We start from the raw sequence: 23,343 nt of genomic DNA on the forward strand, positions 1-23,343 counted from the left end.
CCTGGGGTGCAACCCCTCTCCCTCCACGCGAGGAGGCAAAACTCGCGGCCATCTGGGAGGCTCCATATGCCAGATCCAGGTTTGGCCGCGTTTTGGCTCCGGGACGCTCCAATATTTTTAATGTTATGCTTACTGGTTGGTTGTGGTTTTTTTTTTATTTTTGGTTTTTTGCTGCAGTGGAAGACGCCAGCCCCTGGCGGGGCGGTGTGGCCCGGGGACCGCCGTTTCCCCGGGACCCCGGCAGGGCTCCGCCCGGTGGCCGCGGGGCTCCCCGCGTTCCCCGGATGCCGCGCGCTCCCTCTGCGGACGGACGGAGGGAAGGAGGGAGGGAAAGAGGGAGGAGAGAAGAAAGGAGGGAGGGAGGGGGGGAGGGAGGCTGGGGCTGCCTCCAGGAGGCGGGGGAGGGCCGCCGGGGCCAGGGCCGCCAGGCGGGCAGGCCGGGCCGGCTGGCAGCGGGACGAGGCGAGGTGCGGCGGGCGAGGCCCGGGAGCGGGCGGCCCCGCTCCGCCCTGCGCCGCTCCCCGCCCGGCGGCCCCGCAGCAGCCGCCGTCGCCTGGGTCCGGCCCGCCTCCCCCCAGCACCCCGCAAGGAACAGCTCCTTTGCAGTTTGCAGCACCGCATTAAAAAGGCAGAGAGAGGGAGAGAGAGGCAGAAAGGAAGAAAGGAGGGAAGGAAGCAGCCCGGATCACTGGGTTACGGAAAGCAGTAAAGGAGCTTCCAGGACAAACTGAATCTTTTGCAAAAAACAGGTCTTTCAGGGTTAGCCTTTTTTTTTTTTTTCTTTTCCTTTTTTTCCTTTTTTCTTTCTTTTAGTCGAGTGCACAGGAGAAGTGCCCCCACCTCAGCATACACCCAACCTGTCGGCCTGAGGGGCACCTGAACCAGACAAAGCAGAATGTACCAGGGACACATGCAGGTAAGAGGCTGCAAGCAGGCTGGAGAGGAGAAACCCTTTGAACGGGCTCTGCTGAGAGATGATTTGGTGAAGTTTCTGTGGGTTGAGCAGAGGGGAGAGATGCCACCTTGGCACTGTGCAACAAGTGAACTGGTGCAATGTGATCATGGCACTCCAGCTCAGGGCTGAAAGGAAGAGCTTGCCTGGGGCTAGCTCTGCTCAGGGGGGAGGATGGAAAAGGGGTTCTATCAACTTTATAACTAGGTGAAGTTTCATGTATATTTTTTCCTTTATTATGCCTGTTTGTTCAAGCAGATTCAAGGGAGCATTCCAGGGCAAAGCTTGTTATGGCATGCTTTAAGTGACACATGTCTCCTGCCATCCTCCTGATGCATCTCTTCCTGTATGTCAAGTGAAGGGCAAACAATAAGGGAAAAGACAGAGCACTTGCTTTGCCAAATCTGCAAAGATTTCATGCCACACTAAAGCCGTCAATTTGCACAGTGTGTTGTGTTTAAAGGTGATGGATATCTATTCTTCCCTCTCAACATGGGATGAGGATTGATTTTGCTAAGCCCCAAGATTACTTTGTAGAATGAATTCAAACACATGTCTAAGTGACTTCAACATTTTAGACAGAAATCTTGTCTCATGATCGTATTGATCCACATCGCCCTAGCAGAAAATGCCTCTCCCTGATAAAAACATACTAGTGCCTTGGACGTGATGACTTTAACCTTGACTCCCGCTCTCCTTCACATGGCTCTTCCTTGGAAAGCCAAGTCTATTTTGAAGGAGGAATGAAATGCCAAAGTGGAGTAAAGCTTTACACTGATCTCTCAAATTAATTTCTTTGCTTTTAGACCCCAATCTGGCTTTGTGTTCATTGCCAGGAATAATCAAATGCTTTTATCATGTACCGTGGCATCAGCCTTGCACATAGTGTTGTTAGTACTAAGGCTGTTTACAGAGAAACTGCAGTTTTAGGAAGTGTAAGCTGACCACTTCTGTTTGGTATGATTCTGCACAGCATTTAAAAATCTGCTGAATGGTCATCAGGGACATTAAACTTAAGTCAATGTCAAACACAGGGTTGTGTACAATGTATGTGAGTTAAGTGAGGACTCTGATTCAGCACTCTCTGCTTTCCAGAACTGAATGATACCAGTTACTCTCTCATGTTTGTGTTATCTAATCTCAACAATGATAAATAATGTGTCATAATATTGCTTGCAATAGGAGAGCAAACAGGTTTTAACAAGAAACGTAATCCAGGGAAGGAGTACACGTATTACTACTTTTTTCTGATAAGGTTAGAGTATGCATTGTTTTATAGTTACACAAAAACAATCCTATAACTAATGATACTGAATAGGACGTTGGCAAATACATTTTTGTACCCTTAAGAAAGCAGAAGTTCTTTGCTATGAGTAATATATCACAAGGTTTCAACAAACATACATCACTTTTAAAAAGGAAATATAATGGAATATTGAGGTGTCTGGCAGCATTGTAAACTTTGAGTCATTAAAAGGTTAAATCAAATTTGCAATAGAAAAATCAGGTCAAAATATACAAATATGCAGTGACTGATGTCCTTTACATTTTTTTTCCAAAATATTTTCATTTTTCTAGCCCAAATGTAATCAAATTCTAACTAAATTATCTTTAAAAGTTTGAATTAAAAATACTGTTCATATTGAGTACACTTGTTGTTGTTAAAAATAAAAACCCATCTGAGTTTATCAACCAAACTTTTTAATATATTTCTGTCCTAACAGGAAGCATTAATATTCTTCAGATAACACCTAAAAAAGCCTAAAGCATTAGGAGAGATTTTCATGTTTACTATATCCTTAACTAGAGCCTTTAAGTGAGTCACACAAAGAGAATAAAGAGCTAATTTCTTTGCAATGAAATGATCTACTGTAACATTTATTAAGTCCTGTTGGAACACAAACTATCGAAGTTACCATACAAGTACAGTATCAAACCACATGCTAACAAAAATGTAGGCACATCTTAAGCATTACAAGTCCTTTTCTTAATATCTGCAAGACTTCTGGTAAAACTTCTACTAACATAAGGAAAACTATTTGCAATTACCTGCCAATCAAAAATAAGGTGAACCATAAAACCATCCAAACTTGGGTGGATTAAGTCCAGCACCTAAGTCAGTACCTGGACTCCTAAACAAAACCAACCACATTTGTGATTTGCTCAGTGTCTTCACAAAGCTTCCACTTCTTTAAGTGAAATTGGAGTGTTTAGCTGGACCCTACCTGGGTACTTAAGCACCTAACTTTATACATCCAAATGCAAAATGATGTGCCAATACATAATGCCTGAGCCTACACTCTTTAAGGCAAAAGCTTTTCTGAAGTTACTGTGATCAAATGTAGGATCTGATTTAGAATGCCAGTCATCGTTTCCCTTTCCTAGTGTTTTGTTCTCAGATGTAAAAGTAAAATCTGCAGAAATAATTCCTTAGTCCAGTTACTTTAAAAGATATTTAGAGAGCCAATGTTTTACTAATAATTTGTTATAACTCAGCTAATTCTTGAAAGACTTCTGAAAGGTGAGAACATTAACTGTAACAATGTAATCAGCATAATTACAGAGACTGAGAATTTACCTATCCTGAATAGGCATCAAGCATTATCAGCTTTAGTGAGGAATTTCTGACTAAGCTTAGTAAATTCTGCAAGTGTAGATGAAATATACTTTGTATTTAAGCACTGCTGAATCCAGCAAACACCTAAAGTACTTCACTACATCAGGCCATAATATGTGTATCTCAATTTTTTAGTTTATAGTACAGATTGGTTTTCATTTTTTCTGAATCCCAGAAAATCACTTAGTTTATTCCAAAGACGTAGGTCTAGATTTTCCTTTTACTGTTTTATAAATGAATCCTCACAACACAGAAATACTTGAGAGGTCCCAAGCTAAAATTCCAAAGATAGTAAAAAAAAAAAAAATCTAAAAAGAAGGTATGTTTCTGGTTCAACCACTGTCTTTACATTTCCGTGCACTTTTCTAAAGGACTAGCCTTTGTGTTACTTGTGCACCACACGCTTTCACATAAAATAGTAGGAGAAAGGCGAAGTGGCCTTCCGCAGAGCCAGCACTGCAAACAGAAACAGGATGCAGAGAAGTACAGTGCCACGGGAGCTCTTTCAAAGCTATTTCACTATCATAATAAGCATTAGCATTTGATTTAGCCATATTTACCAACCTGTTTGGTTTACACAGTAACTGTCTAAAACATAACAGGGACTGGCATAGGTTCTAAGGCACATAGCTACCTCCTGAAGCCTGAGCCTTTAAAGTGGGACTTTTGCATGAGAAAGAGAACTTCAGATGAGATGCACAGGCTATTTGCCTACAAATATGCAACTTCAATTATGCAGAAGTCCTGTTTAATTCAGTAAACTTAGGGTCTGACAGGATAAAACCGAATGGTTACAGGAGCACACCCTGGGATTACACAGATACGGCAAAAGAACCGGATCTAAATGCTAAACTGTACAGGTGAGAGTATTTCTCTCTTAGGACAGTGTGTGCAATCCAATGTGTACTGTTTTTCATCATCTTCAAGGAAACAGTAGCAGACCAGATGGAAGCGGAACATAAGCTGAGTTCATCCCACAGTCACTGTTCTAAAATGTCTATCATTTTAACAGCCAACAATAAGATGTTTTAAAGTTTTTACAGTTTATTATATACCTGGTACCAGTCCCTCCCATTGACTTTTATGAGAGTTCTAGAAATGGATGAAGGGTAAATTACAATCATAGAATGGGATTTTCAGCAGCATTTGGCATACTGGGAAACTCAAAATAAATGCTTTCAAAACTGTTTGCCTTGATGCTGTATATAGTCAGCTTTCTCCAGCACAAATGCTTGAACAGAAGTAGTGCTTTGCCAAATGTTGGCATGGGATTTTATGTATGGCAGTGTTATGTTTTGAAATGGCTTAATTTAGACAAAAGAGAAATCTTGACCACACATGGCTATCAGAGTTCCTCTGGCTCTTTTTCACAAGAACAGGCTTGTTAGTCACGATGCCTTGGCCAGGTTCCAGATCAGATAGTTAATCTCCTAAACTTTTAATTGCATAGGGAGTCAACTTCATGCCCTGGATTGTTATGTTGTGCTTTGTATTATTGAAGATATTTAACATTCTACCATTGGCATTTCATATTTACATGAAATGATCTATATTAATTATTCACATTTCAGTAAGATTTAAGTTCTCAAACACACACTTAATATGATCATAGTGGGTCTACGGAAAAATAACTATCTACACATGAAAATTCTTGCAAGATGAAACCTCAAGGGCTTCACATGTTTTACTGGGCCTGAAAAGTGTTGGTAAATATTTTAGAAGTTATAAAAAAATATTTTTGCACTGATTTCCCAACACTTAAGATACAGCTAACTCACTGGGAGAAATGAAGCAGAACTGTCTCAAGATTAGTCACAGAAGCAAGTCCTATCTTTGCTTATTTGGTAACCTATTAAAAATACTATAATAGTATTGGTTACAATGCCACCTAAAGTAAATAACTATCAATCAATTATGAATAATAAAAAGGTAATCTCTCAGCTATACATTTTGTACAGGAATAAAACAGCCCACAAAGAATATGCACAACATAAAATTTAATTCAATGCTAGATTGAATCTTTGTTCAGCTGTTAAGATCAACATAAACTTAATAACTTTAAGCTACAAAATTCTAAAAATCTGAGCACATAGCTGAACTGCTAACTGATCCCTAGTGATGTTGATGAATCATAACTCCTAGCCTAGCTGAAATTCTATTACGATAAACTGATAATTTTCCACTATTGCAAGCCTTTTGTAAAAGTACTCACAATACTAGGCCAGTGTTTATGGTGGCATGTTTGCCATTTTGTCTTGATATTTTCCAGTTATTCACTAGCAGCTTTTCAAGTATTGAACAGCAGATTATGAACTGCTTATAAATGAAACAAGCTAAAAATAATTAACTCGCTTTCATTGAAAGAAGTTCATTCAAAGAAAGTAGGTGATATACTGCTTTTGGCTAAGGTGCATACTGAAACTGCACAAATTGTGGGTATTTGTAATGCTGGTATAGAGAAGCGTTCCTTGAAGCTGTTAGGCAGTTTTACAAGAACCTAGCAGAAAATTTTGCAAAGGCTCAGAAACTCTTGGCACACAGGGTATTTTTGCTGGATGCAAATTAAAAGAAACTCATACTAACTAAATAAGGATCCATCCCTCTATTCTGGAATTAAATTCCTTCAAAACATAGAAAAAAACGCCAGTCCCTAGCACTGTCATTTATGTATATAAATACGTTAGTCTAAATCTAGTATATAGCTTTCACAAAAAAAGGCACTGTTTACTCAAGAAATCATACTGTTTTTTTTTTTTAAGATCTACTGCTATTGCCACAAATTATGATAGCATGATACAGTTACTAATTCTTTAAACTACACATCTAGAAACCTGGATTTTACCTCTAGCTTCATCATATAGCTTCAGCTAGCCCAGTCACCTTTCCAAGCATTCATTTTGCCCCACCTACGTTGTCTACTCCAATTACCACGTATACTAAGCTTGAATAGCAGTTACTTTTTTTTTTTTTCAAATCATGTTTTCAAATATCCTAAAATGCACCTGCAGAACTACTAAAACCAAGGACTGACGATCAATAGCAAAACACTCAGCTGCATAAAGACCTACAGAGAGAGAGAGAGAGAGAGAGAGTGTCTGTTTTGATTACTTAGCTTAAACTTGTTTGAAAGTTTAGGCTTACACATGTTTGAAAACTACTTCGTTTAATGGGACCAACTGTTAATATATCAGAAAAAGACAGGCCAGCAGTCTCAGAATGGAAGAACATAGATGAAATTGCTATGCAGAGGAGGATGCCAAAAAGTTGGGAAAAAGTCCATAAGTTAGACCAGGATGAAATATCCAAGTACGACAAGGAAAGAATGGGAAAGATAAGATAACCACATACAGAAATTTAGAGTTCCCTTTCGAAAATGCAGTCTCATAGACATTCATCTGTGGAAAAGAATTCCCAATTTATCTTGTTTCTAAACAAGCTGATTCTCCAGAAGCTTTTTAAAAAAAGAAGGGGGGGGGCTTTGATGTCTAAACCAGTTCCGTTTAAAACCATCTATGTAGTTTAATTTGCTACCCTTTTTGCAACAGTTAGAAATGAAAATGGTAAAAACATAGAATTAGTCTAACCAGCTTGTTTTTCTTACATACCCAGCACAGAAAGCATCTACTAGTTGTTTGTATCACAGAATGTAAGTTTGCACAGTTTATTTCAGAAATAGCTGATACTACAAAACAGAGCAGTCATCTTTCAAATCAGGTGTCATGATCTGTAAACTAGGAGGTGACTTTCTGTAGTTACGCATTTTCATCATTGTCCAGTAACATTACTAACAAAATGCCCAAGGATCATAAAGACCATATTCAGCAAGTTCTCCTACCAGGTCACAATTATTATGAACAGTGGGATATTTCATTGCTTGCTTAGGCTTTTGAAATTCTGAGTCATGAGTACATGAGTTTTGCTTCCAATGGTTTATTTGCATATAAATAAATTAAGTCTAAGATATCAAGTCACTGAAACTTATAATACTGAATGGAAAAAACCCACATCTCATCAGATTACCTATCCCCACGAATAGAAAACACAACCCAAAGTTTAACTTTAGCCCCTCAATGTGATTTTTCCAAAGTTTGCACGATTAGTCACACATCTCAGTCTCATTACCGCACTTTTCCCCAAACATTTTTGATTAAACTTCTATCAGGTTGGCACAATAAGATGCAAGCTCCAAGTTTCTTTCCTCCACTTCTCCACGGCCTATCAAGACGCTCAGATAGATTTGCCAGTGTTTCTTCTCTCACTCTGTCCCGTTTGTTAATTTTCTCCTCCTTACCTGGGTTCAAAGGCTTTCTCAAAATGTTTTGCCTCCTATCACATTTGCACTGCATTTTCATTTATACTGCCTGCAGTAGGCCAGCCATGCTCACCCACGTCATGACCGCATGCTACGTGCAATGGGGTCTGGATCACCAGCACTTTGTCGCAAGGCAAAAACGTTCCACAGTGAAGTTCACTGCCATGAGCAGAAAGAAAACTGATGGCTGAGGACTTTTCTGCCAGAAGAGCTCACTGCTCACCAACTAAATCTAGACTAGGAGACAATAGGGGACCACCAAGAAAAGGCAAGTAGCTGACTTTAAAAGAGCAACCTGACTTTTTACCTGCAGCCACTATAACAGGTCCGTAGGGTAGACCAATGTCCATGAACTCTCTTTTCTCATATGCTTATTTATTTTGGAAATCCCTAGAGAAAAATAATCATACTACACTCTGTGACTTTCTCTGTAAAATATGAGAACACTCTACCACCTCATGTTCACTTGTTTTAGAGCAGTCTACTATCTTCTGGTAACTTGCCACTGTTAATTTCATACCATCCCCTTAAAACATCTCTTGTCCTAAATATGGATGTTGGATATAATGAGAGTTACATGAATACAAACATCTTTGGACAGCATTGTTCAATTAACATAGAAAATAACAGCTATGCATTTAGAATCTGTCAGTAAAATAACAAAAGCATATTTGATGAGGAAACTACTGTACAATGAATTCAGACAAACAATCTTTCTTGATTACATTAAGACTTTGTTTTCTGTTATGAGATACATAAAAGAAATTCAAATACTCTTATCCACTGACATTTAGAAATGACAACTTCAGAATGTTTTTGACATGCATTTATTTTAAGACCAAATTTTTCTTTGTTGGTTTTTTTTTTCTTAGATCAATCATTTGGCTGTATATACTAGTTTTCAAAAGCTGAAGAAACAAAACTTTAAAATTTGCCTTGCCAACATTAGAGCCAGCTGTATCTATCTTTACATGACTGAATGTAAATGGAAATTATACTGATGTGAATAAGATAATAATTGGCTTCCAAGCCTTTTTCACATTAATTCTTGTCTTCTTAATGTCACCAGTCAGGTTCCAAAGTTAGTGGGTCAAGTAGAGACTACAGTATGTCCTGAACAGGGGCAGAAAAGCTGTTACAAATTGCATTTTCTAATTCATTTTCTAACTGGTACTTGTATCAAGAAAAAGGTTCAGGAACTCTTACTCACTGTTCGCTAAAAGTCAATTGAGAGATAATACTTGGCTGTTTAAGCCTACCCAGGAATATAGAGATCTGTTTCTCAATAAGTAACACTGAATATTAGAGTTTAAGTTCACAGAATTTACTAAGGTCGAGTTTGATAATAATGTAAGAATAAGCAAAGAATATCATAAATAGAAGTTTTTTGAGTATTTTTTAGTATTATGTAAAACGGAGAAAAAACATCACATTTTGATTTGATGCTAATCTGTCAGAGTTTTTTAAAATCCAGAGGAGAATCCCCTAATAGGAAGATCTGAAAAAAGTCTGTATCTGGTATTTCACACAGAAGAACAGATTAATATTATTTATGTAAATTAGGAGGATGGCCTTAGTCTTCACTAAGGCCTTAGACACTATTGTCATAGAAATAATGATAGAAATATCATAGAAGTGATTAATGAAGTAATAACAAGTGCAGCTCGACATGTGTCTCAAAGTGACAAGTTATTTCTGCTGTCATTCACTGAAGTTTAACAAGGAAGATAATTTTGCACTTGCAAGCTTCAGATGTAGACAAGCTCTTTCATCTTTTGCTATCTGTCATCTAACACTCCTTCCAAGAACAAGGACAATTTTAAGACGACTTTGAAAAAATGAATATAAGGAAGGATGACCAGCAGTAGTAAGTAAAAGTAGTAGTAAAAAAAATAATCAACCAAACAAAACCAAAAAACCCACAAAACCGCAAAACACCACAACATAATAAACTTCTCAAAATAAGAATGACAACAGAAGGTTAGATGAGAATCGTATCTCTAGTTTGTTAGATAAAAGAAAGGAGGAAAATTATGATGCACAGAGAATAATAAGGCAAAGGAACAGAAACTAGGAAGGAAAGAAGTGCTGTTATTGGTCTGAAGAGTAGAAAACATCGTTAATATTACCACTGTACTTAATCCAGGTAATACATAAGGTGGCAAGGTATATAAAACTGGAAAGGATGCATAGACTTACCTGTGCAACAAAACAAAGGAATCTGAACGATTAGAAAACAGCTGGACACTACATGGAAACAGTGGAAGAACACTTATCCCTGGAGCACTCATATTAAAAGATTATGTGCTGTTCTGGAAAAACAGAAAACCAAACGTGTTGGTTTCATTAGGAACCTGGATCTCAAGAAAGTGGGAGAAAAAAATTGTAAGAAGCTTCAGAACTAATATTTTCAATTGTTAAAATGTTAAGACTAAGCCAAGAACACACAAGGAATGGAGATGCTCCTCAAAGGCAGAAGGAAAAAGTACAAATTGCCAAAAGTAAAGCTTATTTAGATCTTGAGAGTATACTAAAACAACAGTTGAAAGTTTTTCAGTTACATTATTAAGGAGGTGTGGGGGGAAGCAAAACATACTTAAGAGGAATTCGTATTATGGATAACCTTATTTATGGTGCAAACACAAAATGGGTACAAGGGTATGAATCCTGCAATTACCAATGGGTGAAGCAAAAGCTCATGCAGAGGTACACTATATAATCTCTATCCCAAACTGCTGATTGAACTGGTATATGAAATTGAAGACTTGGTAGCAAATATTTAATAGTCTAGTTATGAATCTGGACATGGTGTCATATGACAAGACAATAGAAAATATGTCAAGATTTAAGGTAAACTGAGAAAAAAGGTAAGACAACTAACAGCTCAGATACCCACATGGCTATCCATAATCTGCAAGGGTTTAGGGGACAGACTTTAAGGAAAAATAAACAAATAAACATATACAGAAAACTGGAAGAAATGCTATTTGAATTTATCAAGAGAAGATAATGTCAGGCAAAGTTGACAACATTTTCTGTTATCATAACTAGGTTTATAGGAAAGGAAGATGTAACTGACTTGAACTATATTTTCTTTGGTAAGCATTTGCCACAAAAAAAATTATTGGTGAAGCTGGAGAAAGTAAGGAATAGTAGAAAATCTGTAAAGAGGGCAAGAAACTCATTCATGGGGAAATGAAAAATACAGCATTGAAGGAAGGACTATCAGATTGAGACAATAACAGGGAGGGTCTTTGTGGATAAGTGTTGGAACTGACGTCTGATGTTTCATCCATAAACCTGCTAGAAACTGAAAGATGTTGACTACATTTGTGGATTGCTCAATACTGGGAAACATCATCATTATTGGGAAACATCATCAGTACTGTATAGTGACCTGAAACTCAGAGGGAACTCTGTAAACCAACAATACAAATATGATTAAATTTAACAGCACAATATGCTGTTGAACATCAACAACAAAAAATGTCTACACTAAGCTCTATACTATAATTTAGAAATTATTAAGAAGACTTGCACATACAAGATGACTATAAGCCATTAATACGATATATCCATAAAAAAGACAAATGCAGATCTAGCTTTAGAAGAGATTTTTCCAGAATAGTCAGGAAAATATCAATGCCAGTTTACAATGCCACTAGCAAATTTTCAGTTGAGAATCTTGTACAGATCTGGTCAAGAAGAGAGGCATGGAAACAGGTCCAAAGAAGGATGATCAAGGAGAAGGGAAAGTCTATCTTACCAGAAGACACCAAAAGTTTTTGGCTTATTTCATTCAGCAAAATGATGGCTCAGCAGGCACATAATCACAGCATGTAAATGCATCAGGGAGATAAACACCAGATATGGAAAAACCTAAATTAGCTAAGGACAAAACTGGCACAGGAACAAATGGATATTCACCAGCTGTGAATAAATTTAGGTTGGAAATTAGAAGGTTTCTAATCATTAGAGCAATCAAGATTTCCAATAGCCTTCCAATTGGAATAGTGAAGGCAAAAAACATAATTACTTTAAAGATGAAGCACAATCAATTTATGAAAGACTTTGTATGACATGCTGCCCGCAAGAGCAGAAGACTGAATCTCAACAACACTCTCCTTGTCTTCTGAAATTGCTCTGACTTCAGCAGAAACAAACCCTCACTCTTGTTCAGTAAGACCAAAATCCTTAACATCAAGAAGTCAAAAGTCTTCCTATCATGGCAGCAGAGGGCTTGACTGTCTTCACAGCTTCAGTAGCCTCCTGTTAATAGAGCCACACAGGAACTGACAAATGAGTCTCACTTCCCCCATTGCCTAGCCTAAAACATCCTTTTGACTACTCATGGAGCTGAGCTCTACAGTTTGAATACTCTCTCTGCCAGCCTCCTTATCAAGTCTCCCACTCAGCTGAACTGAGAGTTTTGCTACATTTAAAACCTTAATAATCAGAGGAAATGTATTTCCCCCATACAGCTAAACTCAATGGTTCATGCTAGAAACACTAAAGCTGTTCCCCATCTTGTATTCAGATTCCCACAAGCCAGCACTGAGGGTTTGAAATCACCAGCTGTGTTAACATTGTGTAACAGTAAGCTTAAATTTATTTTAATAACAGCTGAAGTGTGTGTGCATAAGAATCTAAAGGAGAACCCATCAGAACCAGTATGGATATTTTGCTAGATCTAAGCAGCTAGGATACAGCTTTTTCTCCATACTACCACTACTTTTCTCTCCTAAACTCCAAAAATAAATGTGATGGTCATTATTTAGAGCATATGCTCTTATTTAAGATAACTCAGTGGTCTGTTTTGCAGTCCTACCCAGGAAAAACTGCTGAACTCACTTTGGACTGGTCTCTTTGAAGGGATCATAAAACCACATCTTATAGTCAGTCCCACATCCCTTCTAGTAGACGGAGTCAGAAAATGATTTCTGGGTTAAATCAGGCTCATGAAACTACTTCAGGATCTGATTTATGGGGTTCCTGTCCTATTTCAGATCATGATGGCTGTCATTTGCATTCCTCAATGTATCAGGCAGACAGGTGCCCATGAACACTCCATCACAACTTGATAACATCATTACAGCCTTGTAGCTCTTGGTTTCTAGCATTTGCTGCACTGCAGTTTACTGAGCATCACTATGCTACTCATCTTTAAGAATTTCAGGAGTCATGCCAGCAAAGAGTTTCCAAATAGGCAAGATCACTGGATAATGGGTAGTCAAAGATATGCAAAAGCATATTGCTAAATTTACTGAGCAAGGAAATAGGATGGTCATTTGATGAGTTAAGTACTTTTTCCTGCCAGTACACAAAAAAAAGGAATGCTTATTTCCAAAGTGTTTTATAGCTGTCAGAGTAACAGAATTTCACTGCCCTTTTCTCAAGTAGTCACTGACAAATATCAGAAAAAGTTTCAAATAAAATTCCAAGTAATTAACTCAGACTCATTAATCATCACAGAAAAAACTGTACATACGGGTTGTTGCATATATTTTGTGTTTTTTCTAAGCACCAAAGTAATTTTATGTAAATTTACAAATGAAAGTATTTACTATTCCTTCTTGCACACAAACTTGCTCAAGTTCCAGCCTTTGTAAGTGTCATTAGCAGAATTAGGGAGCAGAAAGATTACATTACTGAAGTGGCCAACCAGACAAGATAGAGACTAGAAAGACTACGTATACCAAGACAAAGTTTGTCAGATGGCTAAAAGGTACATAGTGTGCCCACTGAACAACTGCAATTGGCTGAAGAACTGCAAATAGAAAATATGGAAATAATAAGGTCTTTACTGACTTTTGCACAGCTCTTCACAAGGAAGTAGAGTGCTTGGCTTAGACTAATCCACAATAAACAATCACTTTTTTTTTTTTTTAAATTACGAGTTGAATGCCTCCACAGTGCTTTTGATATATCACTGCCAACAGGCATTCTTTGATTTCTAGTCTTTCCTGCTAAATCATCAGTTCTAAAAATTAACATCCTACCTAGCATTTCAGCAGACAAGAAAGTAGTTGCTTCAACTGCACAATCTTTCGGACAGCGGTCAGTAAGGAGTGTGAAACATTTACACTCATCTTCAAGTGGAAACGTAACACTTTTTTTTTTTTCACTGTGACATTTATACAACACATTCTGGTTTATGTTTTATTTTGAAACTACTGATGATGAGGCTGGACTATCATTCCCACTTCAACTGACAGTTAAAAACATACCTATCAAATATCTGCTAATACTTTACAGAATCTAAGTTTACTAGAGACAATTATGCATCTATTTTCAATGGGGGTTTTTTTGATTCTTTATAACTGACACTTCTTGAAAAGCAACAGAATCACTGCCTAAGAGTTCATCTACACTTGTCAGTTGTTTCTCCTCAAATAAATTGTTTTCATAAAGGACAAAAATATATTACAGACATTAAATAAATTCTGCTCTGACTTATATTTACAGGTTCTCACTAAATAACAGGGGAAAAGTTATTTAGTGTATCTGGTTACCATTTCTTTCCCTCCAGTTTTAGTTTTGGGCAGTCCATGAGAACTGGTGTTTACGGGCAGTAAAAAAATTTCTGAAATATGAGTAGCATAATTTCAAACCAGGAAATTTATTGCAGATTTCTGTCTTATGTCACTTTCTTGTTAATACTTATTACTGGCAGAGGATCATGGCACCATGTACTCATATACTGCCAGATTCATTTAAAAATATGCTACTCTGTTCATCTACTCCCCATCCAGTGAAATCCTGAAATCCTGGTTCCAGTAAAATCAGTGACAAAGATACTATTAATTTCAGTGCAATCAGGATTTTGTTTAAAATCTTTCACAGTAGGAAGTATTGTTCCTTGCCTCCAAGTAGTCTTAAAAGGCATATCTTCATTCTGTGAACACAGAGAAATAACTAGTATAGAAGTAGGCTAAATTCTACTTTGGGGATTTGTACCTGTTTACACTCCATTTGTATGTGGTACCTTATCTACTTTCTGAAGAAACGGTTGAAGGATTAAAATACCTATTGTATAATTTGAAGGGTTTTAAATATCATCTACTCTGTCTATAAGAAAGGCAGATTCCATTCTTTTTAGATCATTTCTTACAAGAAGTTAGATGAGAAAAAGCACTCAATCTACTATGCACTGTTTGAGAAACTTGTTTACCGACTGAATTTGAAAAAGGCAACACTTGGCTCAGACCTGGGGAGACAGACAGAAGTTCGAAGACCGAGCATGATCAGCTGCATGCGGGAACAAAGGGCCTTCCTCACCCGACAGTTCAGTATGTGGGAAAGGTGCTGGTCGGACAGTTACAGCAACTGAAGTCCATTCCCCCAGCAAAGATGAAATTCTCCCAAGTGTGCACATGCCAGGTCTTAAGTCCTTCCCTGGAACTGCACAGGATCTTATCTGGTGTTACAAATCATTTACACTGGCACCAACCCCAAATGGACTGTACTTCTATTTAAATGCAAGTTCTGTGCAATAACTTTCTGGATCCACACACATAATGAAGTAACCTCCAATGGTTATGGCAGTACTACAGAGGGATCTGGGCTTAAGTTCCTGCTTTGTCATTGCCACAGATTTTCTATAGGAACTTGGACAAGGCACTTACTGTCTATGTGCCCCTGTTCTCCATCAGTAAGACAGAGAAAAAAAGCACTTCCATCCTCACAGAGTGTTATCCAGATGTATTAAAACATAGAAGCACACATTCATGCAGTTATGGAAACCACTTTTGTTTCTAATTCCTAAACTGATTTTTTTTATTCTGATACAAATGAAAAAAATGAAAAGTCATCTTAAAAACAACCTTTAGGTTTGAATCCAAGCTTTTTGCCAGATTTCACAGAAATTATAGTTAACAGCACGACACAGCATTCAGTGCATTTCACATAACTGAATTGGTAGGGGAGTTGGAAGACATATATATAATGGAATCCCAAATACAAGAGGGCTCTCTTCAAAACAGGGAAACCTGGCCAAGTAAATTTAACTCTTCCTTCTGGTATATTGCTGATAAGACATGGATAGAACAATGATTCACGTAAGAGAAGAGCAGCAGATGAGTACTGCAATAACAGAGAACCATAAATGAATGAGGAAAACTAAAAATAACAAAGCAACTATGAAGCAAATTCCATTTGGGAATGTCCTGCCCAGTAAACAGCACAGCACTGAGCACGCAAGTCACACCACGGAAGTGGGAGCAGGACAGCAGGGTTGAACCCCCAGCCACAGGAGGCAAGGAGGAAAATCTCATTCTGAACCAGGCTCAGTACCCAAGTGAAGGGTCAGAGTTTTAAGAGTGGAGCTGGTTAATGTGTTTTAGCAGATAGTGCAGGAACCTGCTCTGAGTTTATTCATTGGTTCGATGAAACTAGAACAAATTTTTTGCACCACTGTGTCCCAGTTTAATCCCAGCTATGTCTGGCTAATTCATTGGAATGCATTACTTCTTAACTGTTGTATACTCAAAATCTGTAATAAAAGAAATACAGTAAATGGAGTAACACTGTGAGCCCAGTCTTGATTTCCACAAATCAGTTTGCTGCATTAGGGCACACTAGCAAATGGTATGGTCTTCAGAAATAAACTGACATTGCATACTTTGGATAGAAAGTCTTGTTTACCTGTTGTTTACAGTGAAAGATGATTCTCATTTCTCCATAGTGCAATAGATACACCTAGTATTTTTCTAAAAGAAGATGATTTGGTTTCAGGGTGGCTTTCTAAGACTAATAACACATAATATGATAATCATAAGAGGACAAGGAACAGACTGGTGTTGAGCAGTGGGATGCAAAAAACCAACTACTCTACGGATACATTTTCAAAGTGGCTTTTCAAGACAGAGTTGGGAAAAGATATTAAATTAAAGAGTTTATTCAAAGCAGTAGATCCAGTTCGAATAATTCTGAGAAAAGGGCCAAAAAAATGGGTGTACTGTTAGAAAAAGCAGAGCACACCACTTGGAGCATGAGAGGGTTCCTAGCACTTTAATTAGCAGGCATATTGACCTGGAATTTTGAAGAACATAAAATCTCAAAGACTGCCTGATACCTGATGAAATAGTCTCCATAACTAAATTCAGATGAAAGACTTTAGTGAACACAGGGAATTTAAGATTAACACCTTTATATTACCTGGAGCACATCCTTCACCCTGTGATTCTTAGTTTGTTACTGTGTTAAAAGCAGCTGTAAGAGTGGGCCAGCCAGTTAAGATAGCTATAAGACACACAGCCCCAGCCATTAGAGCTCTTCTACAGGGGAAGAAATATACCCAAGGTGCCCTAAATATCACCATGGTCACGAGATGCTTTAACAGCCTTTATCTGCAGAAAGAGGCTGCAGCTTCATACCTGCTATAAATCTCAGTCTGCCCCATGGGTAGAAGATACATACATTCACTTCCAGTCTCATTTCTTAAGCTATGGTGGTAAAGACAGTTTCAACCAAACCTGCTGTTAAGGGCCACAGCTTTTGCTTTAAGTAGTTCTCAGTTTTGAATGCACTGCTTTGTCATTAGACTATGTGAGCTGTAGACTACTGCTTGTAGAATCCCAGACCAGCCCTCCAGGAAAGATCACCAACCTCTCGAAAAAGTTAATAAAGATTAACTAAGTAAGATACTTGGATCTCCATTCCCTAGGGATTCTTGCTTAGGAGGAGGAAGGAGTCCTGAGTCCTATTCCCTCTATACGCTGCACTGCCTTTAGAGCTATTACTACTAATGATAATAGCAAAAATTTTCTGTAGTCAATCTTAGAGATGGAAAATAGAAGATCAGATAGATCTTGAGTTGAATGGAACAGATCACTGCAAGTTGCTGAGCTATACCCCCCCGCCCCCGACATCTGCAGAGACCCTTTTAGTTCAAGGGATAATACAGATGTAATTAGAAGAGAACCTGATGCAAGATAATAGAAATATAGTTAAATAACAATGTCATGGATTAATACTGAGAAACTATTTAGCAATAAAAGAATAATTTTTTTCACCAAATGCTGAAAAACAGAACATGCTGAAAATAACCAGAAACCATTAAACCCAACCACTTTAAGAGAAAGCTACATAAATTTTTAGAAAATAAGAACAGAGGGCACTGCTGCTGGCTAGGTATTTGTTAATTTTTCATGTGAATTTATTGCATATGTAAGTGATTGAATTAGTAGCACTGACAGGAACCCAGGCACAGTAAAAGCTTCCTGATACTGACACAGCACTGCTCAAGCTGTACAGTCCCGACCATTAGCAATACCGCTATTGAAGCTCTGAGCCTTTCTCTCAAGCAGAGTCTGCAGACCACACTGGAACTGGACTGAGCGAGGTATTGTTTCTGTGATGTGAATTCGCAGACATCCATAACAAAGACTAGGATGAGACCACTACATTTTTTTAGATTAATGACCTCATTTGGACTCTGATGCCAGGCTCCAGGGAAGAAAGTCCAGTGCAAGCTAATATCATGCTACCAAAATACTGTAAGGTAAGTTTGGGGAAAAAAATGTTAAGAGGATTTTGTATTTTGTGGTGAAGAGACTAAATGCAAAAAGGTATCAAACAGCCAGCTTGTAGAAGAGACTATAAGGTACAGAAATCAGAATGATTTCCCACCTTTGAGAAAAGAGGGTCTTTTCCAGACACTCGGAGGCTGAGCAGTGAAATCTGGATCTTCTATCACAGAGCGATAGATTGCTTCAGAACAGTGAGGCTTTGAGAGCAAACTCGGGGAATGTAAATTGCGTATCTACTAATTTAAACATGCAAGTCTATTGCCAAATATTACCATCTAAAAGGAATACAGGTATCATGGCTGCTATGAAGCCCTTAGGGAGACTCATAACCTTTTGGGAACCCTTTCCTCCTTCCCTGCAACGTATTAACCTTTTGACCACATCGGTGCTTGGATTTATGTAAAGAAATCGTACACACAGACAGTAATAGTCGGGGAGTGGTAGAAACAAAACTGTGCAAAACATCAGGGATGCAGGATGTTGTGTGAATTCTGTATGAAAACCTTATATCCAAGAATAGATACAGATAAAAAAAAAACAAACCCCAAAACACACAACCCACAATATTTCAGATGCATTATGAACGTGCAGATGCGCAGCCACGGGGAAACATTTCATTGCTCTCTTATAAACTATATTCCTGTAGTGTCAGACTGACAACTTATAAGAACATAATATGAGCTTTTTCTAAGAGTAACACTGCTGGATTTTACGGTACTACTAATGGAGTAAGGTTTTTCTTGGAGTAAGGGTGCCAAAAAACAGCCCTCGGTCACCACTTCCTGTTTACTTCTTGTGGTTTATTCTCTAGAGCAAACACGTATTTCTCTCACTTGAAATTTCTGCTTGTTATGAAAAAAATAATTGCTTAATATTTTCCTTTTCACACCATTCATCCTTATGAAAGGCATTTCTTTTTAAGTGAATCATTTTACATGTAGAAGAGTGAATTACTGTACTCTGATTAGCAGTGGTAGAGCTTCACTTAATATGTTCTTTTATAGTAGGTCTAGACGGTCTCTGCTAAAATTTCATTTAGGTATCATTTGTAATTCATTTGAACAATTTTAGTCACTTAGGAAAGTTACTTCAATATTTTCCTTTTTATTGAAAGTTATTGCACTGCTGCAATCAAGGTATTTTGTCTGATGAATTTCCACGTGGTTGGTCCCAAAGGAGAGAGGACAAAACACAAAAGACCCCCAAATTACATTGTAATCCAATTTAACAATAGCTGTAAGGGAAATGAAGAAATATTAGTTACTCTAGAACCTGAGTGTCATGGTAACAGGAAAAATGAAGCTGGTGATCCAGAAATTTTAACTAGTTTAAGTTTTCACCTATATACAAATGTTCCGTGAGCAACTACAGACAAAACCACAGAGAAGCTCCTATTGAATGACGACATTGTACCAACGACAAGATTCACGAGCTAGGATTGAGATATTCATTATAAATAAACATCACTGAGGTGCACAACCAATAATAAAACTAGCAAATGTTTTTGACATTGGTACCACACTTGAAATTACAAAAAAGTGTTTAAATATATTGACAGATTTTGAGTCTAGAAGGATCCATTTATTATCATCTTATATGAACTGTAACATAATACAGGCTGAACTTCACTTATTTGATCTTCAAGATTATAGTTTGAATGAGAATAGCATTTGCTCAGGGAAAGCATCTAGGTTAAGTTTACAGACTTAAAGTGATGGGAAATCTACTATCACTTGCTCAAGATATTCCAGTAGTGATTCTCCAGATTGTTCAAAGTATTCCTGGAGAGTATTAGCAACATGTTATAAGAGATCTTTCATACACATACATTAGAATACATTAGAAACTATCTTACAAGAATACAATAAAGCAGATAATTTTTTTTAGAATTCACCAGTAAGCTGAATTATAATGAGAAAGTTTGAAGTTATATTTATAGGCACAGACACTGCACCTAACTCAGTCAGGACCTGTGTAAATAAGGACACGAAAGAATCAGTTAAGTCTCTTCTTGTTCCCAACACAGCATTTCAGTTCACTTACAGTGGACAAAAGTGGCAATTAGAGGAGTTAGAGGAATAACCCTCAAGGCAAGCAGCAGCAGCCTCTTTCTATACATGGCACAAAATGATCTTACAGTGTAAAAGTTTCCATTGCCTTTGGAGGAACCAGGATTTCACCTCCAGTCTTGTGGGAGGGAATTGTGATCAACTTTTAGAAAATGGCTGGGTCAAGAAATAGGAAGGCTGATTTGTAAAGTGAACTTAAAATCTATTTAGATGTGTCAGGAGTGCGTATTCCTGTGTATTATAGTAAGCAAAATGCAGTTTATCTTCTCTGAGGTAGTTTAATCATGTATCTATTTTAAAATTTTCTCAGAAAGTTCATGGCAATGAGAATTTTTACAGTCCAATTAACAGAACAGGGAGTGACAGTCTCTAAGCCTGAGAACCATTCCCACTAACAATAATCTGGACAAGGCTCCAGTAAAGAACTCCTCTCTTCCGTAGACATGGAAAGGAAACAAAGTTATTCAACCAGTTGCAAAAAATGGAAGAACCATTTTTACCCACACAGAATGAAAGCAAAAGACAAAGGTGTTTGAAGTTGTCAGCAAAAGAAATAGGTTAGTACATGTCCTGATTTGGAAAGAAGAATAATCAATATTTAAAGACACTAAACAGACTATAGTTGCAGACAATCCTGTCATCAAGAAAAATGCTAGAAGCCAAGACTAGAGGAAAGGTGAAAGGGGAAATTGCATTGTGCTGGTAAATCAAGGTAACAATAAACACCGGTCAGTACAGACAATGTGTTGACTCTACTACTAACCTCTTATTTCTCTATTCCACGGAAAGAGGAAATATTAAATGCAATACTACCCACCTCCACTGCTTATCATTTATGATAACCAAGCAAATACTACCAGCACTTACAATATTAACTCTATCCCATGCTTTCCAATTACATTCACTGGATTCATTTCTATCTTGTTAACGCCATGAAGACACTAATTCCTTGTATTAATTTCCTTCTCCCCATCTATTAACGTAAATAGTAGTCATTTCTGTGCAACTAATACCAAAATGAAGTGCAATGATTTGCAAACGTACTATGTACAAGCGGAACAGAAATGGAGTGACCTTGCCTGCAAAATACTTTACTAACTGTTGGAACACTTACCTAACCTAGTCAGGAAATATTAAATTTTAGAAGCTTATGTATTTTGAATGGGATGATATTTATTTCACAGAAATTATTCAATATCATTAATTCAAACCAAAATACATCTACCATATATTTATTAATGCTGGATTAGTATCAAAGGGATGTTTTCACTATTCCCTCACGACAATACAAAGGCAAAAAAATCCCTCTACAGGGACTCAGTAGTTGAATCAACTTGTTTATGAAGGAAAGCCTACTTGTTTTATTTAGAACAGTCTCAGCAGACCTCAGGTAGTGCAATGAATCTCTACCTGGATGCTGTCAGCCTTATTTAGCTAAAGCAGCTCCTTACCTTGAATTTCAAACATTTTGACCAATTATTTCTTTCTCTCCCAAGTACTTTAATTGTATTTATCCAGCAGCAAAAGTTGATGCTTAATAATTCACTGACAAGATTATGTGCCTGTACCTTTCCCTTGCAGCTGTATTTACTCAAAACAAAGCTATTCAAATAAGCCTTAATCAAGACACATCATTCTACCACACTGTGTTTGCACAAATCTGCTTGGATCCCTTCAGCTGGGAACACCAGCAGTGAAGCCCCAGACTAGCAGGGCAACTAGCAAGGCAAACCAGGTTTATCATGATGGGGCATCAGTGTCATATTTAGCTGATTTAAGTCACCTGGGTTCCCTAAGTACTCAGCAAAAGACATGTTTGTTTCTTCTGTGCCTGTCAAGTCATTGTTTGGAAGCTAACAGAGGAGCTCCTGACCTTCCTTCTCACACAGCGTTTGCCACCCTTTCTTGAAGGCAGTTCCACAGAGGTGTGACAAATGCCTCTGATTGGTTCAGAGGGGCCAGATCCTCCCCTGATTGGTTCAACTGTTGGCAGGGCCATTGGGGAGCCGGCTGGAACCGGCTGTGACCAGTATAGGGCAGCCCTGGCCGCCTACTGCAGCAGCCACCCCTGTGCTACCGCAGCCTGGCCAGTTATACCCAGTGTGTGGAGGCAGCTGCTTAACCATTTGTTTTTGCAGTACAGCTCTTCCTAGTCTAGCATTCTACTGAACAAACAATGCAGGTGTAAGTCTTTGTCCTGCACTGTAATTGTTTAGCATTGGTGACTGTAACTGTAGGTCATGGTGAGCGGTTTCTTGGCAGCAGTGCCATGTAGAGAACAGTGTCAGTTGTTGGCTGGAAATTCCTGGGAAGAGACATATCTATCTTTTTTAAAGTTTACTTTATTACAATTAGACGTTAAATTACAGTTAGAACTACTGGAAATGGAATTACTAAAAATAATTAAAAGCTTTATCAGCAACTACAGAGTATTAAAAGTCTTGCTTAACTGTGTTGGGTTTGCATGGCAAGGTTTTGGTAGCAGGGGGGCTACAGGGGTGGCTTCTGTGAGAAGCTGCTAGAAGCTTCCCCTGTGTCTGACAGGGCCAATGCCAGCCGGCTCCAAGACGGACCCACCGCTGGCCAAGGCCTATCTCCTGAACACCATCCATCAATATTATTTAAATAACATTTTGACAAACCAATGTATAAAGTTATACTGAGGAGTTTTCACAGAAACTTAATGTACTACATTAATAACAGACAGAATCTGATATACTAGTGATTCCCCTGTACATCAGACTTGCTGGATTCAGCCACACTACCCCACATAACTCAAAGCTAACTTCAGATGGGTGCGTACAAGTTAAGAAGTTGCAGTCCTACTTTAGAAAAAAGAGATCACTTTACCGAGTAATGGTACA

General features: G+C 38.0%; 1 protein-coding gene across 5 annotated transcripts in view; it reads left to right on the plus strand.

The window, feature by feature from the left end:
* The first annotated feature begins 388 nt into the window (after window positions 1–388).
* Window positions 389–23,343, plus strand: part of PEX5L (peroxisomal biogenesis factor 5 like) — a 116,904-nt gene continuing 93,949 nt past the window's right edge. For all 5 annotated transcript variants that reach the window (XM_075761486.1, XM_075761487.1, XM_075761489.1 and 2 more), the window contains exon 1: window positions 389–916. In XM_075761486.1, the coding sequence (XP_075617601.1) occupies window positions 896–916 (21 nt within the window). In that variant the 5' untranslated portion in view covers window positions 389–895. The remainder of the gene's footprint in view (window positions 917–23,343) is intronic.

The sequence above is a fragment of the Balearica regulorum genome, chromosome 9 (genome assembly GCF_011004875.1).
Source record: "Balearica regulorum gibbericeps isolate bBalReg1 chromosome 9, bBalReg1.pri, whole genome shotgun sequence".
Taxonomy (NCBI): domain Eukaryota; kingdom Metazoa; phylum Chordata; class Aves; order Gruiformes; family Gruidae; genus Balearica; species Balearica regulorum.